Here is a 17,611-nt window from a genome sequence, read left to right on the forward strand (position 1 = left end):
TGCATGATGACTTTTGCCTCTGCTATGCCATTTTTCTGGAATATTCTTCCATCTCCTGGCCGTCTGCCACTCAGGCTGAGCTCTCCCCAACCCCGTGGCCTCCATTCGGTCTCCACCTGATGCCAGCAACCTGTGGCTTGGCGATGCAGTTAGTTACACACCATCTTGCTATCACTGGCTTGTTTTTCTTACGCTTAATCTTATCTATCTAGCCGTATTTTAAGATTTACCCTGTAGCTGGTGCTGTTAGCACACTCTCGATGCTCGGTAAATATGTGTTTGAGTATATCAGATTATAAGTAAAAAAAAATGACGGGCACGCCAGGAGCTTCAACCATTTATAATACTTTGTAAAGCTGGCTTGTACGACTCCAGTTCCGTTATCTCCCTGTGATATCTACCAAAGCGCTTGATCAGCTTGCACCCAACTGGCATTTATCTATGCCTATGAAATCGCTCAGTAAATCTCACGCTGCCCCACTCAGATGAAGTTTTTTTCAGCATCACTCATGCTGTTCTTACCCAGGATAAGGTGAAGAAATGGTTCACGGTAGCAGCTGTTTGGTTAATATTTACATCTCTAAAGTCCTTCTGGTCATCCAAGGTTAGGCAGTAAAGAATGTTTCTGTGCTTCACTATCAGGATAAAACAGATAACATAAAAATGTTCACCGTAGTAAATATTTTGCGCTCCCTGCATTATTGAATGCCTGTCTTTTTCACGCGGACTCCAAACGTAGCTAGTAGTTCAAATAACCTCAAGAAGTGCCTTGATTCTAAAGTTCTTTTGAAAAACGTAAGACATCCCAGAATAAGAACTCTTCAAAAGAAATCTTCAAGTTTGGGTTTTTTGAGAAAGAGAACCAAAAAATCACTTTAAACTTCCACGGCAGCGGGCGGGGGCGGGGGGGGTACAGACTTGATACATGTGTAGGTGGTTTGTTGTTGTTTCCTCCGCAAGTGCTGTTGACTCCGACTGGTAGATTTACTGACTTACTGCATTGGCTGCCGTATCTTCTCATTTCAGGGCCTCTGCCTTCCAACAAAATTATAATCATGCGTTAATATATTCTCTTGGTTTTGATCCGCAGAACAAAACACAGGAATCCAAAATCGTAGGCATGTATTCGGACGGCATAAATGTCCTGGGCTTAGTTGTCTTCTGCCTCGTCTTTGGACTTGTCATTGGAAAAATGGGAGAAAAAGGGCGGATTCTGGTGGATTTCTTCAGTGCTCTGAGTGATGCAACCATGAAGATCGTTCAGATCATTATGTGGTGAGCAGATGCCAGTGAATGCCATCTTGCTTCTCCTGACAATTGTCCCCTCAAAGTTAGAATAAAGGGACCTATGTTTCTCCACTGACCTCACCCTAGGAAGGATGAACACGGAATGTCGAGACACTACAGTGGTCGGTAATTCTACGTATTACTCAGGAGTTAGTTGACAAACAAGAATCTGAGTATCAGCCATTGCCTGTTCTACCAAAGCCCTTGGTCAGCTTGCACCCAACTGGCATTTATCTAAGAAATAACTCTTAAAATAATGACTTGAAGGGGTTCCTGGCACGTCAAAACTAAGTGCTTTCCTTGTTAGGCCCATTGCAGAAGTGATATTCAAAATACTTGCAACTGTATTTCGTTTCCATCCAAATGAAAGCTGCCATTTGGATGAGAACACACCAGCAGCACCACCTGAGTATCTGCCCTGTCCCTGGAGGGGCCAACAAGTCTGCCTTTTCGAGGTGATCTCTGCCCCCACTTACCTCATATTGAGTTGACTCAACACTTTTTACTCTGAAGTGTAGACATTGACAGTGGTTTCGGCCACTTACTCCCGCTGAACCTCAGCTTCATCATGTGTAAAAAAAGGATAATAAAAGTCTACCCCTCGAGGTGGGAAAAGTACATTAAGGGAAATGATGCATGTCAAATACTTAACCCAATACAAGGCAGGCAGTAAGAGCTCCACAAAAAGAGCTGTTATGACCACTTCCACGACTAAGTGTATTGCTCTGTGGCTGATAGTACTACAAGACAAGATGACCCAGGCTAGAAGGAGCGTGGTGGCCGTATAGGGAGGGTCAGGCAAAAATGAGATCTGCACCCGGGACCATCGGCAGGACGTATGTGCCTCGGGAGCATGGCACAGGTCAGGCCCCTGTTTAACCACACGTTCTTGCCAAGTTCGCTCACCCAAGGTAGCTTAGGTGGGTGGAATTGAAGGTGCACGCACAGGCACTAAATCCTGGCTCCAGTGTGGTCCACCAGAGCCTGAGCCCGAAACCTTAGCCTCATTGTGAACCAGGTGCTCCTCCCAGCCGAGCGCATGTGCCGAGCCGAGGTGCACGCCCTGGATTGTTTCCTCCCCAGCAATCCCACCTCGAGGAGACACCTGATGACGGAAGTGTCTTTGCTGTGCTTACATTCTAGTTATATGCCACTCGGCATTTTGTTCCTGATTGCCGGGAAGATCATAGAAGTCGAAGACTGGGAAATATTCCGCAAGCTGGGCCTTTACGTGGCCACCGTCCTGAGTGGGTATGGCAGACTCGAGAGAGGAAGCGGGAACTGTGTTTGAGCTGCTGGGTCGCTGCTGAGAAGCTGTGTTTCAGTTATAATTGGCTTCTCCCTCGTGCTGAGGAAGATGGGGTTCAGAGATAAGAGAGCAGGGTGGGGGGACTGCCCTTTAACAGCTGTACTGGGGGAGGATCACACTGTGCTAATTGCCAGATCTTGGCAGAACAGCCTGGACCATGGTTTACTGCTGCCTTTATTAGTTGTGTTAAGATCCTTTATTGAAACGAGCAGAACCCACTGGAAGCCTCTCTTGGCATTCACTTCTTCAAGGATGGAAACTCACCAAACTTGTAAGAATAGCCCACAAGGACCACAGCCCCAAGAAAGAAATCAGGCAGGGCCTGAATGAAATGAGACTCGAGCAAGTAGGAGCGAGTGGCCGGTTGGTTCCAACCCCGTTGGTGGGGCTGGGCACTGCTACCATGCCCAGTACCATCCGAGTGTCAGAGAGGATGCTGGGAAAATCTTCAGGCTGGGACGAACTGGGTAAAGCAGGGAGGCAGCAGGGGACAGGTCATTTGCATATTTATTGCAGCCCAGTTATTGGTTCCTGGAGGGGAGGTAGGGTGAGATAAGTTAGGAATGGTGCCCCTGGATATCTAGCAGGGGCAGGATACGTCACATGTGCTAAGAAATATGGACCAAGGGAATGAATAAACATCATCAACACTCCCACAGGTCAGTGCCCCCAAACACCCACCTTGAGCAGTGAGCTTACCTGTTGGAACTTGAGTTCCCTGGGGAGTCCATCTGTGTTTACCTAAAGCACAGCCCTTCCAGCCAACGAGAAGAAGCCTGGGTGTCCACAATGGGAGGGCCAGCATCCGATCCCAGGGCCCTAGCCGCACGGGAGCAGGGCTGTCTACCCTTCTAGAGGCCAGGGCCTGTGTCCAGGGAGTGATTTGGCTGAGGTTTATTATGCTGAGCCATTTTAGAACACATTTCTGCTGGTTCCTGTTCAATTGTCCTACCTGGGTTTCTAACAGAAAACTAAATTTCTCCTAGTTCTTAGTCACATGCCTGCTATCTAGAAGACCCCCACGATGGATCTTCAGGATCTGTATTTTCAATGGCCATTTCTTACTTCAGCTTTAAATAACTGATCTGTAAACTCTTACATGGCACCTGCTGGATCGATCTCATTTTTTAAGCCCCCTGTTTTGTGTAACCTGTATATTCCTACGTGAAACAAGGAGTCGTTTCGGAAGGCAGGAACAACAAAGAAAAGAGGGTCAATCCTGAAGTATGACTATAGGAGAGCAGGGACTCGCTCCTTCCTGCAACCTGCCTGCCCTCTTGGATGGTGGACACCATCCAGCAGGACAGCAGTGTGCTCCAGGGAACAGAGGGGCTGGGTGTAGGATGAGGGTTTCTGGTAGCACTGTGTGTGGAGCCACAGAGCTGCCAAGAAGGAAAGGTCCACTCGACCTAGGGAGGTGAGGGAAGGCTTCCTGGAGGAGGGGGGAACCTTTTGCTGAGTCTTAGAAGAGGGGTAAGGATTCAGCAAGCAGAAGGAAGTGAAAGTACCTTAGCACCTATTGCAGGAATAGCACATACAGGGCTTGGCAGTGTGACATACGTGTTCTGTGAGCTCTGAAATGTGGATTCAGCTACTGGCTGCACCACTTTGACAAGACACTTCATTTGCTAGGTGAGTCTCCTCATCCTCATTGGTGGAATGGAGACATCTATCCCTGCCGTACTTCTCATTTTCTTTTGGATCATTATGGAAATCAAGTGATCTATCATGAATTTTTTAAAAAGCTCTTTGGAAAAAAGGATTAATAGGAGGTGTGTCCTCTATGCACCTGCTTCTCTCTCTTGTTTTCAGACTCGCGATCCACTCCATCGTCATCCTCCCACTGATCTACTTCATAGTCGTACGGAAGAACCCTTTCCAGTTTGCCATGGGAATGGCTCAGGCTCTCCTGACAGCTCTCATGATCTCTTCCAGGTGAATAGCGGAGGGGTGTCCGGGAGAAGTCTCTGGGCCACACCTTGTCAGCTCTCACCGGTCACACTTGAGAGCTGTCCCGGCCACATGTGAAGCTGAAGACTTAGTAGCTGCCTTTAACTCAAGGAATGACCTCTGTATTCTCTGCCCGTGTCCTTGAATATTTCTGCCCCCTGCTGGGCATTTCCTGCCCTCGTGGCACGGCCTGCAGCCCAAGAATGGGTTATACCATAACCTGGAGCAGCGGCAGACCCAGCACATTCTCATTCCTGGACCTGCCGAAAGTGCCAGCACGCTTTGGGCTCTGGGTTTGGTTTTTGGCAATGAAGTGTCTCTTCAGACAGGGATTGAGCTCCGGCGTTAGACCATAGGTTCCTTTCTCTTTCTCTCTCACAGTTCTGCCACACTGCCAGTCACTTTCCGCTGTGCTGAAGGAAAGAACCAGGTGGACAGGAGGATCACCAGGTTCGTGCTGCCCGTGGGGGCTACGATCAACATGGACGGGACTGCCCTCTATGAAGCAGTGGCGGCCGTGTTCATTGCACAGTTGAACGGCCTGGACTTGGGCATCGGGCAGATCATCACGATCAGGTAGGGCACAAGGTCGCACTCGTGCTCATTTCTGTTACTGGAATTGTCTCAAGGAAAAGTTGCCTGTGGGGGAAAGAAAATAAATCGCCTGTGAAGGGAGATCAGGAATGGTCCACTGGTGGATTGGTTTCCTTGGTCTACAAAGCCCCTCCCCAAGATTACACACAACTTTATTACAGGAGGTGGAGTTGTGGTCGGTAGGGTTTCTGCTTCAGGGTCTGGAGAGCCGAAGGCATCACTGTTCTCGGTTCAGCATGCCCGCTGGGTGCTAGGCACACAGCAGATACCAAGGATTCAAGGTAGAATAAGACCCAGTCCCTGCTTTCAGGGGGGTCCCCAGTATGTAGGGGGATCCGGATATCTAAGCAAATGGTGGGGGGTGTGGTAAGAGCTATCATGGAGGTTTGAGGGGGCACGGAGGGCACCAAAGAAGGAAGGGAAAGTGAGGAGAGGCTTCCCGGAGAAGGGGAAGGTTTAGTTACGGTTCAGAAGAAGAAGAAGAATTTAGTAAGAAAAGAAGGAACCCAAGAGCATCTGGGGTAAAAGGCTAGCTCGTACCGGGGCCCGTGGCATAACCACGGCCTGGTTACAGAGGACAGATTGCCGGATGTGGCTGCGTAGAGTGCGACGTGGAGAACGTGGAGAAATGAGGGCAAGGATCATCTCATGAAAGCTTCATGGGAGGCGCTCATGGAAGAGGCTCGGACAGTCTCTCATCACATGGACGCATTTGAATTTTTAAAGGATAACTTGGCAGTACGGGCGGTGGACTGGATGGGGACAGGAACGCAAGCTGGAAGACCAGTTGGGAGACTACTGCAGAAGTCCAAGTGAGGAATTAAAAGGCCTACATCAGGGGCGCCTGGGTGGCTCAGTCGGTTAAGCGTCTGCCTTCGGCTCAGGTCATGATCCCAGGGTCCTGGGATCGGGCCCCGCATCGGGCTCCCTGCTCAGCGGGAGTCTGCTGCTCTCTCTATCCCTCTGCCCCTCCACCCCACTGGTGCTCACTCTCTCAAATAAAATCTTTAAAAAAAAAAAAAAAAGCCTACATCAAGGCGCTGTCACTGAGGATGGAGAAGAGCTAACGAATTCAAGAGGCATCTGTTGGATTCAGAGTGAGGGATAGGAAGGGGGGCGGTTGGGATGACCTCCAGGATCGGCAGATGGTTCTGGACTGGCTAATGGTGATTACCAGAATGAGACAGACTAGTGGAAGAGAAGCAAGCACAGGTGGGAAAATAAAGAGCTTATGCTTTTTGCCACGTTGAATTTGAAATGCCTTCAGGACATCAGGTGGAACTCTGCAGTGAGAAATGTGCAGATATGACTGTCAGAGGCATCGGGGGAGGGCGGTCATCAAGCACATGATCGTGAGTCAGTCATCCATGTTTGAGACTTAGCTTCCCCGTGATTAACGGTGACCTTGGCCGAGGTACTTGAATTCTATAACCTTCTGTTTTCTCACCTGTAAAATATGGATAATAAGAGTGCCTACGTTTTATGCAAGTAGTGATAATTAAGCCAGTGCATGTAAAATGCTTCAAACAGTGTGTACATAGTGGGCGCTCGGGAGATGCTGAGAATGTTGGGATGGTGTTGCGTCGTAGAGAGGGTTTGTGCCAAAGAGAAGACGACTAAGAACGGAGCCCTAGAAAATCCTGATGTTAGAGGCAGGCAGAGCGGGGGAGAGCCAAGAGGGAGACCGAGAAGGAACAGAAAGGTGGGGACAGCCATCACATCATGGAAGCCCAGAGAAGAGAGATTTCCAAGGATGAAACACTCAACAGAGCCTGATACTGCGGAGAATTCTACTCGGATGAAGACCGAAATTGTCTACTCAAGTAGATGCTGAAAATGTCATTAATGAATTTTGCCAGCGTCGTTGCTCTAAAATAGTCCTGTCCAAGATGGTAGCCACCAGCCGCACACAGGTTGGATTGGACCGAGCAGACACACACAGGAGGTTCCATCGTTGTAGAATTAGGTTCCGTCACGGAAGATTCTACTGGCCAGCGCTGCTTTGCAGGGATGGGTTGGGTTTAGAGCTAATTCATTCAGTTTAGAGTGGAAGTTCACAACTAAACTGGGTCCCGAGGCCTACACAAGGCTGAATCTGGCCTTTCCGAGTTAACTCACTCTTGCATCCCCGGTACTTGGCACAGGCGTAAACTGCAGGCATAGAGTAGGTTCTAACAATGTTCTAATATGGTATATTTTTAAGTCTTCCCCAACCCTAAATCATAAAGTACTTAGTGCCGTTAGCTTGAAGCTAACTGAAGACAAATGCCGACTAGACCATTGGCACATCAGCTGGGAAACTCTCTGTACTGCGTGGTCTATAAAGTGTCCGTGGCTTAAGAGCTGAAAGAACTTGAGGACAGTCCTGTAGTTTGAACAGCAGTGAGTGTGTTAAAATCGAAACCTTGCATCGTGCCTTAGAAAGCTCCACAACCACCTGGGGTCCAGTGCTTGTCACTTTGGTCCTTCCAAGTACCCTTGGCCACCTCCCTCACCGTGGCCTGTGGGACCCAGTCTGCCCTGGACTGATTTCCGAGAGGTGCCCGTTGGTTTGGGTATTTGCTGCTTCGTGGTGAAGCCCCTCGCCCTCCCTCAGTCATGAGTTCCCTAGATCTTTCTAACCTTGTTTTTTTGTTAACCTGACTGCTAGACAAATAAACTTTGGGCAGAGAGGCTAAATAATTCACATCCAAACCTGTCCCATCCCCACCCCCGGCTCTGGTGTATTTTTTTTTTTTTAAGATTTTATTTTTAATTAATCTCAACACCCGACATGGGGCTCAGACTCACGACCCTGAAGATCAAGAGTTGCACGCTCTCCCGACTGAGCCCGCCAGGCGCCCCTGTATCCTTAAATCAGACTTGCTGATAAATAACCACTGGCCCAGAGCCAACAACCACAACTGTGAGGCCCAGAGTAATCACTGACCTAAAATTTAAAATCCTCTTTGGCTCTGCCAGGGACAGAATGAAATAATAAACATGGTTTTTCCCTTCACAAGTTACAGTTGCGGCTCATGCGGCTGATGGTTAGAGACCCATGGTTCATCTCCTTCTGTGGCCCGTTTGGCCCGACATCAAAGAAACTTAGGCACCATCCACCCAAGACAAACCCTTATGTGGTTTTATCGTTATATTCAGTAATCAAAGGTTACGACTGATTGAAAATAGGATAAATATGCTTAAAATGAAAGATGATGACTGGATTTGGGGCCTAGAGGAGGAAAGGAGCAGTTGTGGGGTTCTGTAGCAATGAAGGGTGATCCCGGGGGCGGCGCAAGTGGGACTAGCGGCTGCTGACGTAGCAAAAGTGGCCTCAGTGTGGAAGCATCCGACGCGGCCAGGTGCTATCCCGGATGCCTCCACATCCTACCTCAGTTCATCTTCATGACGCCCCGCGACATAGTCTCCCCATCCCACAGGCAAGAACTGAGATCCAGAGGGAACTTGCCTAAGGATGTGCTGCTACTGAAAACAGGTCTTTCTGACGCTCAAACCTCTGCAAGCTTCAGTTCACACCCCAGGCCTAGCCTCGATGGGACCTGAGCTAAGTGTCCTGTCTGAAAACTAGATCTCAATGCCAGGAAAGAACTTTCTACCGGTGATTATTTTGTGTTCGTCTGTGAAAACCCTCTAAAGACAAAGTCGAATATATTCAAGCCAAAGGAATAGGTTTTTATATTTTTCCCCCTTCTGAAGATTTATAGTTCCCAGTCTCAGACCAAAGCCAGCCAAATGGCTGAAGTTTAGGAAGCAAGGTCAAGGATCCAGGGCAGAGTTTTCTTTGACAAAGTGGGTTTTGAGTTTCGAGCCCAGCCACAGGCTAGAGGGACGTGGTTAACCGTGATGTGTTAGGACTTCCAAAAGGGATCCGTGGTCATGGGCACAAATCACTTCTGGCAGAGAAAACCCACTGTTGCATTCAGTTTGAATTTTTTTTCAACCAGCATTGAAATAAACTTAGGTTTTCCAAAGAGTACTTCAGTCAGAACAGATCTAAAGGATTCTGTAGGCCTGAAACATTTCGAGGAATTGGGACAGCCCAGAAATCTTTAATTTACTGTGAATTGGTGGCCACAGCCGCTGAAAGAAAAGACACTTGTCGAAGAATGCTGGCTTTTGCTTGACTGTACCCTCCAACACCATCTGCAGCACATGAATGAGTCATGGAATCAGCTTCGTTCGAACTCTGAGGCTTTTGAGCCCACAAGAATATAGATTTGTGGACAGAATCAGGGATTCTTCTAGTTTAAATGGACATTTTCTACATCTTCACCTTTCAACCCAGTGGCCTCCTTGGCCTAAGGATGAGAATAGGAGTCCAAAACGTAGAGTGGGTATCCTTTCAAGTTCATTCAAAATTCAGGGGCTTCTCAGGGCATGGTGAGCCCTTGTTTCCTCCAAAATGACCAGACCTATTTTTTTTCCTTTTTTTAATTTCAATTCAATTAATTAGCATATAATGTACTATTAGTTTCTGAGGTAGAGTTCAGGGATTCATCAGTCGCATACAACACCCAGTGCTCATCACATCACACGCCGTCTGTAATGCCCATCCCCCAGTTACACCAGCCCGACCCACCTCCCCTCCAGCAACCCTGTTTGTTTCCCTACAGTTAAGAGTCTCTTATGGTTTGTCTCCCTCTCTCATTCTGTCCTGTTTGATTTTTCCTCTTCCCCTATGATCCTCTGTTTTGTTTCTTAAATTCCACATATAAGTGATATCATATGATAATTCTTTCTCCAATTGACTTATTTTGCTTAGCATAATACCCTCTAGTTCCATCCACGTTGTTGCAAATGATAAGATTTCCCTTTTTGATGGCTGTATAATATTCCAGTGTGTGTGTGTGTGTGTGTGTGTGTGTGTGTGTACCACATCTTCTTTATCCATTCATCTGTTGATGGACTTCTAGGCTCTTTCCATATTTTGGCTATAGCCGACATTGCTGCTATAAACTTTGGGGTGCACATGCCCCTTCAAATCACCACATCTCTGTCTTTGGGGTAAATACCTAGTAGTGCAGTTGCTGGATCATATGGTAGCTCTGTTTTCAACTTTTTGAGGAATCTCCACACTGTTTTCCAGAGTGGCTGCACCAGCTTGCATTCCCACCAACAGTATGAGAGGGTTCCCCTTTCTCTGCATCCTTGCCAACATCTGCAAAATGACCAGATTTAAATAAGGATGATATTTTCGATGAAAACCAGCGCATTCCAAAGGGAAGAATCCCTAGTGCCACATGTTATCTGCCCAGGAGGGATCTTTTTAAATACACAGTAATGAGGTTCATCTGACTGCCTCTCTCGGTTCCAGACCTCGCTTCCATTTGCAGAAAGTGCATCCACTGGCAGAATGGAGCAGTCAGGAATAAATGCTTGTACCTCGGCCAGGAGGCATGGCTGTCCCTCAGTTCAGTGCCATGGAGGGCAGCTCCAGAGGCCAGGAGCCTTGTGATGTCAGGAAAGTGCATAAAACCTGCTTGATCGCTGCCCCCTTCCTTCGCCTTCACCTGAAATACGCTTCCCATCTACATGTATACCCTCCCTCTGACCGGCCATCAAGGCAACATCACCTCCGGGCATATGAGATGCCAATGAGTGATTGGCCGTGTGAGTAGTTGGACACAGGGAGAAGGAAATCAGGGAGAGAGGTCACTGGCACCTGTTGAAGATGATGGATGCCTGCAGGGGTCTCTAATGCCTTCTGCGCACACCCCGGTTGGTGGACTCCTGCCTTCCTCTTGAATATCCCTCTTGCCCGTTCTTTGCCCCTCAGGCAGTTCTTCCCTTCCTGGCAGACAGATTTGCTGTATCTCCCCCCACTGGAAGGAGATCGACACCCCCCCCCCCGGCCCCCCACAGCTCTCCAGTGAGGCCGAGCTGATGCTCAGCAGAGAACAGATTCTACCCGGCCCATCTGGGGACACAGCGATAACAGCCAAGGGGACTAACGGTTTTGGGGAGGAACAGGTGTCTAACTCCTTCTGCGCCGCTGTGTTTTGGCTGCAGTGTCACAGCCACGGCCGCCAGCATCGGAGCTGCCGGGGTGCCTCAGGCCGGCCTGGTGACCATGGTGATCGTGCTGAGTGCTGTGGGGCTACCTGCGGAGGATGTGACCCTAATCATCGCCGTTGACTGGCTCCTGTGAGTTTGGGGTAGACGCAGTGCCTCGGCCGGCTGGGCAGGCGGGCTTCCCAGCCCTGCAGAGTCTGCAGTCTGTCGCCATCCTCTCCTCACATTGCCTGATGCGCCATCTGTTGCCGCTTTAATGTCCCTCTGACCAGGCCATCTGATAACATGCTTAAAAATTAACTCGTTAACTCTGGCGGTGATTTTTAAAAAGGCCAGTGCTCTCCATTAGTGCATTTCTACCTGCTAATGCTCAAGGATAGGAGGTGGGTGTGGGGGGAGACACGCATAAAATACTAAGGTGAGGAAGCTGGACAAGGTCCTGGACTTTCCAGACCCCAGAGGCTCCCCTCACCTCTCTGGGCCCTGGGTCAGCCTCACTGGTTTAGAACTGCCTGGTTCAGAGGCAGCCCATCTCCCCGAGACCTTCAGCATCGTCAGGGGCGGGGGCACGAACAAAGGCTTTGGGGTCAGACGGGCTTGAGTGTGAATCCCTGTTCAGTGTCTCAATGGCTGTTTGGCCTGGAGCAAGTTCCTTAGCTTCTCTGAGGCCCAGTTGCCTTATCTGTGAGATGGGAAAGGTTCTGCATATTTCATTAGGTGGGTGCAAGGACTGAGTGGGCTGATGTGAGCACAGCGTCTAGAACAGTGTCTGGCGGCCGATATGTGCTCAATAAATGGCAGGTTTTATTGTTATGATTAGAATGGACAGTTCACGTCTCAATCGACAGCTCTCTCTCTCACATCCACACACATGCACAGGTGCGTGCACGCGCGCACACACACACACACACACACACACACACACACAGGGCTGAGGAACACAGCAGAACATCTGGGCAGGAATATGCCTTGTGTGACCCCCCCCGCAAGGTTCAAGTTAGAATGAACCTGGGGTCCCTGGCTTTGTCCTTAATACCCACTCTGTGCATTGGTCTTCCTGCATCGAGGCCTGGCTCTGTCCCCTGGCCATCAGGGGGCACGCATGGCTCCATGTGGAGCCTTTACTCAGAACCAGCCCGGGGTTCCCGGGGCATACAGTGCTGGGTGGTTTGCAGGTAGTAGCTGACATGATGAAGATACAGTCACCCCCCAGAAGGCAAAAGCTCCAGAAGGCAGGCTGTGTAAGGCCCCCCAGCAGCTGGCTGGTTCTGCAAGCCCCCAGCTGAGGTGGCCCCTTTCTTGCCAAGATACCCTCTCACTGAGGCAAGTGCTTCGAGTTTTCTTTCTAGTGATGAGGGTGGGTTTGCACTTGTCTCCTTTCCCTGATTCGTCCTGGAACCGGTGACCTTCAGTTCCAAGATACCGAGAGAAGTCAAAGGTTCGGTCTGGTCCGTGGGATGAAAAGACACTGGTTGGTTCATACCAGGGTCTAGTTCAATCCATGGCCTCATTCTAGATCACAGCAGGGCATCCAGAATGGGGCTAGATAAACACTGTTGGCCTCTTCTGTCCTGCAGAGGTCGTTCTCATGAGAAAGTGTTCACGTGCACACTTGTTCCCAGCAGTGCCCCACGGTCCTCTCACCAGGATGCCTTCCCTGCTGCACACCTTCCTGCTGCAGCGTCTCCTCCAAGCCGTCTGGGAGTTCAGGCCGGCCCAGGGTGCCACAAGGAGGAAGCCACTCCTCAGCTGGTCCGAGCTTTCTGGGCCTGTGCTCTGTGGTGTCCCTGCTGGCTTGCTTGTAGAGTGACGCCATGTGGCAGAGAAATGACTGTACCAGGGACACAAACACACAGAGACACTCGGCTGCACCCACAGACACACACTCCCCCTCAGCATGTACACCACCCACAGGATGCCCTCTACTTAGCCAAGAGCGAACCTGGAAACACCCCAAGACAGAGGGTAGGCGTGAGAGGCTTGTTCAATTCTGACTCTCCCTCAGCTCCCCCAAAATAGCTGCAAAGACTATTCACATTTGTTTGGGAGGGGAGGATGGAATTTTGGGACACTGGTGCTGGATTTAGGAGGGTCATTGTGACTTCCTGGGAGCACACACCCGGGGAGCCCGTTTGCTCATTCTGTACTTCTGTGAGACCCCTTCTGCCCCAGGCCTGTGAGGAGAGCAGCCTCTGATCCAGCCACGAGGATGGCACTTTCTCTGTTTACTTAATTCATACCTGAATGCTTCAGATCCTTTTCTCTCTCCAGTGGCAACTGGAACTGAACTGCAGGCCTCCTGTCTCTCTGTTCCCCAGGGACCGGTTCAGGACCATGGTGAACGTCCTCGGTGACGCGTTTGGGACAGGCATTGTGGAGAAGCTGTCTAAGAAGGAGCTAGAGCAGATGGATGTTTCATCGGAAGTCAACATCGTGAACCCTTTTGCCTTGGAATCCACAATCCTGGATAACGAAGACTCAGAAACCAAGAAGTCCTATGTCAACGGAGGCTTCGCCGTAGACAAGTCTGACACCATCTCGTTCACCCAGACCTCACAGTTCTAGGATCCCTGGCTTCACAGGACCAGGAATGATGAAGAACAGCTCCATGAGAGTCATCTCTTAGCAAGTTCAAACATTAAATAGCGAAGAGAAGAACACTAATGGCCAACTGTACATTTGATTTGATATATAGACTTCCAGATTATTTTCTATATTTGGATTCACAGCTTTCACTCTCCGGGTTCTGGGATTTGGGGTGGGGTAACATGAAAGAAAATAGATTAAAAGGAAAGCTGGATCCATGTCTGGATTGTAAAAACTCTATGAGAGACAAAGTTTGGAAGCAGATGGAGTAGTAACTGTTGGATTAGGACATGGATGTGAAAGAAAAATTGCTTTCTCATACCCAGTCCAGTGTTTTAGGTTTTTAAAAAAAAAAAATACTCTTGTTGATTACAAATTTTTACTCAAGCTTTCTATTGGCATGGATTTCCTTTGACCTCTCACATTTTTCTAGATTAGAATACATATAAACACCTCTCCCCCATCAACGTGCCAAATTGTCCATTTTTAACTCATCTCCAGCCAATTTCAAAGTAACCGCTTTGAAAGAAAACAGACCAGCACAGTTCTGCAATCAGTGTTTTAAGCTGGGCGTGGGGTTTTGTGGGAAGGGTTCTTTCTTCAATGTACTGTATTGGGACACTGGTAACTAGTAACCCAGTGTTCAGTATAGAGCTAAATAGATAGATGTGTATATATTTATTATTTTCATATAGGTTGCCAGAGATCAGAATTGAACTGTCAATGTGAAATAAAGAGCTCTCCTTGTACTTGAATAATAACTACGATCTCAATCCAGATCTGCTTTGGGACTTATCCATACTCCTGCCTCAGGAGCACGAGATTGAAAAATCATACTGTCTGATTATTCCACCTGTGTGTGTCAGCCTCAAAGCAGACATGTCTTAGGGTGATACTCCAAGGTGGCATTGCCATTCATCTACAACTCCCAGGCTCTACTGCTGGGAGGGAATCCATATCAGCTCTATGTAAGATGGTATACAAAGGCGTCACGCACATAAGGCTGGATGTGTTTTTATCCAGCTGGACGGCTTCATTCTTCCAAGGTCAATTATACCCACTTAAAAATGACAGGACTTCACCCTTTTGTACCTCTCAGGGCCCAAACCACAGTGGCAGGCTACCAGCTGAGTTGTATTTGAACATGGGTTTGATGGATTGAACAAGTCACATTGGCCAGAAGAAGCACGGTCCCTACCCTGGATTCTTGCAGAGTTAAGTCCCACAATATGAGACATTGGTTATCAGTGGTTCAGGGAAATTCTTCCATTGTATGAAAACTCGTCTCCTCCTCAAGGGGGGATTGTTCCAACTAGTAGTCTAGTCATCTCGGCCCTGCTCCTTACCATCCGTTTCCTATCATTCTTCTGCTAATTTATGAAGATAGTTTATTAAAAATCTGTGCTTCAGCTCTCATCTTGTAAATAACACAACATAAAAACTTGTATTTACACTGAGATCCAAAATAGTCCCATTTCTGCAGTATCGAGTAGCCAATTTCAGCCTGTGCTTTAGTATTTAAGAAACCAGACACTGTGCCAAAGATCATGGGAAAGTAAATAAATGTTCACTATTGACCACCCGTACCTGAAATCTAGAAGAGAATGATACTGGATTGTTGTGCAAACACCATAAATATGGACCAGTGATTGAATGTGAGTTTTTAAAATGCAAATATGGATGGTGTGCATTGGAAGTCGATCTAAATGTCGACGCAGTTGAATCCATCATTTGTCAGGGGCTGAAATGTCTTACCCCTTGGCCTTGGCTCAGATTTGAGGCACAAGAGCTGGCAGAGCTGTCCGTGAGCTGCAGGTCATCCTTATTTTGGAGCAAGTTTATAACCAGCGTCTTAACACACTGTGCTGTTAACTCATAAAAGAGAACAATGTTCCATTTCAGTCTCAATAAATACTTCCGTCCCTCCTCCTTGCCAGCCTTGTTGTTCCTTTATCTATTCTTTCATCTCACTTACTCAGAGGGGGTGTGGGAAGGTGGAGACATGGTCAGTTGACTCAGATGGGAAACGGATTATTGTTTTCAAAACTGTTTACACTCAAAGATAATAAAGCAGGGCTTGAGGAAAAGTAACCTGATTCTTCACGTGAATCCGTGGGGATGACAAGGCTGAAATAGTGCCCTAAATGAGGTACAGTTCGTCCGTATTTTATCACTGAGAGGAAAGGGATGGTATAATTTGGCTAGAAATTCCTATACTGGGAGGGAGTCTTATCTCCATGTGATGGTGCCCTGGTTTCACAGGAGGACAAGTCCTGCCCTCTGAGATGTGCCTGCGAACGACCAGTGCTGTATTAAGGGATGCCATAGTCCTGCCCGGAACCTGTGTCATGATGGGGTCCTGCTGGTGGACTCACTTGTCTATGACAGACAAACAAACAAATGGACAACTCCCTACCCTACTGAGAGAGGACAGTGTCACAGAAAAGCTTATCACTACCTGGCCAGACTAATTCAGGACAGCTACCTCTTCAGGTGACACGGGATAAAACACCCAGCACCACAGCTACTCAGAGACTTGTTTGGAAGAGTTAATACGCCTGAGCAGGGCCCCCCCTATGACTTTGATCTTGCCCAGAGTATACTCATGTACAGAGGAACAGTGTTATCAGCTCTAATAAATGACTATTCCTCAACAAATCTTTGTGAGCCCACTGGGTACAAGGCCCTCTATTAAAAACACACCCCGTTCGGAGAGCTTGAGAAAACTGGGCTTGGCTTATAGTCAGGCAGTGAGCCAGCAATGGTGTTGGCTTTGCAGGTGTTAAGAATCTTCCCTCCTGGAACAGAAAGAGGAAATGGTCCTGCAGAGCCCTGGTAGAATGCCAAGAAGATTCTATGCAACAGGATCGATATTCTGTATTCTCTAACTGCCCAGCAGGGCAGCACAGAAACCAGTGAGTGGGCACACAGCCCTGATACCTAATCAGCCCTGGGACTCTTGCCAGTGATCTAAGCCTTGGTTCTTACCCTGTGAAATGAGGATAACAAATCTCGTCTCGTGAGACTAAGTATTTGATGAGAAAATGGATGTGATGCATTTAGCGCATAATATGTTCAGTAAATGCTAGTACCTCTTGCCCCCAAAAAACACCATACACTCTCACCCCCCATTCGCATGGGTAATCCACAGACATGCAGCTTCACAAGTTCAGAAAAGTTTTAGGGCCCTTGCCACTGACATGGCTGAGGACTATAGCTCACACCCCTTGGCCTTATTACCTGGGTTATTAGAGCAAACAGTAAATCCAACCTAGTGAGACTTAGTAAGCAACCCCCATTCAATAAAGGGGAAAGCCCTTTCTGAAAATGGGACATTTTCTTTTTTTTTTTTTTAAAGATTTTATTTATTTATTTGAGAAGGAGAGAATGAGAGAGAGCACAAGAGGGAAGAGGGTCAGAGGGAGAAGCAGACTCCCCACTGAGCAGGGAGCCCGATGTGGGACTCGATCCCGGGACTCCAGGATCATGACCTGAGCCGAAGGCAGTCGCTTAACCAACTGAGCCACCCAGGCGCCCTGAAAATGGGACATTTTCAACTAAACAGTCTAAGACCTAGAATGTTTCCTCCTGTAAAAGATCACGTGGGGATTAAGCAAAGGTAAGTGTTCACAATCGTTTCACACGGAGGGATTTGAGGTGCTCGGGCTGCGTGCGTGAGGCTGAGATGCCCATTCATGGAGCAGCTGAAATCACAGTAGGACATGAAGTTCACCTTTGTCATCTTGGTCCCTAAATCTCACCTAACCATCCCCACCTTCTGGAAGCAGCAGACTTTGTTCTGGGCTCCACACAGGGCTTCATAATAACCCCTATGCTGGGAAACGGGCCTCCCTCCCCTGCAATCTTAGA

The 17,611-nt window shown here is 48.3% G+C and overlaps 1 protein-coding gene across 1 annotated transcript in view; it reads left to right on the forward strand.

The window, feature by feature from the left end:
- SLC1A1 (solute carrier family 1 member 1) overlaps positions 1 to 16,359 on the forward strand; it is a 74,861-nt gene extending 58,502 nt beyond the window's left edge. The window contains exons 7-12 of the mRNA XM_025891672.2: positions 1,091 to 1,275; positions 2,431 to 2,538; positions 4,409 to 4,531; positions 4,928 to 5,122; positions 11,153 to 11,287; positions 13,474 to 16,359. Of these exons, the coding sequence (XP_025747457.1) occupies positions 1,091 to 1,275; positions 2,431 to 2,538; positions 4,409 to 4,531; positions 4,928 to 5,122; positions 11,153 to 11,287; positions 13,474 to 13,720 (993 nt within the window). The 3' untranslated portion in view covers positions 13,721 to 16,359. The remainder of the gene's footprint in view (positions 1 to 1,090; positions 1,276 to 2,430; positions 2,539 to 4,408; positions 4,532 to 4,927; positions 5,123 to 11,152; positions 11,288 to 13,473) is intronic.
- The last annotated feature ends 1,252 nt before the right edge of the window (positions 16,360 to 17,611 follow it).

Source organism: Callorhinus ursinus, unplaced genomic scaffold (assembly GCF_003265705.2).
Source record: "Callorhinus ursinus isolate GAN/ISIS: 27379988/994484 unplaced genomic scaffold, GSC_fseal_2.0 scaffold28, whole genome shotgun sequence".
Classification (NCBI taxonomy): Eukaryota; Metazoa; Chordata; class Mammalia; order Carnivora; family Otariidae; genus Callorhinus; species Callorhinus ursinus.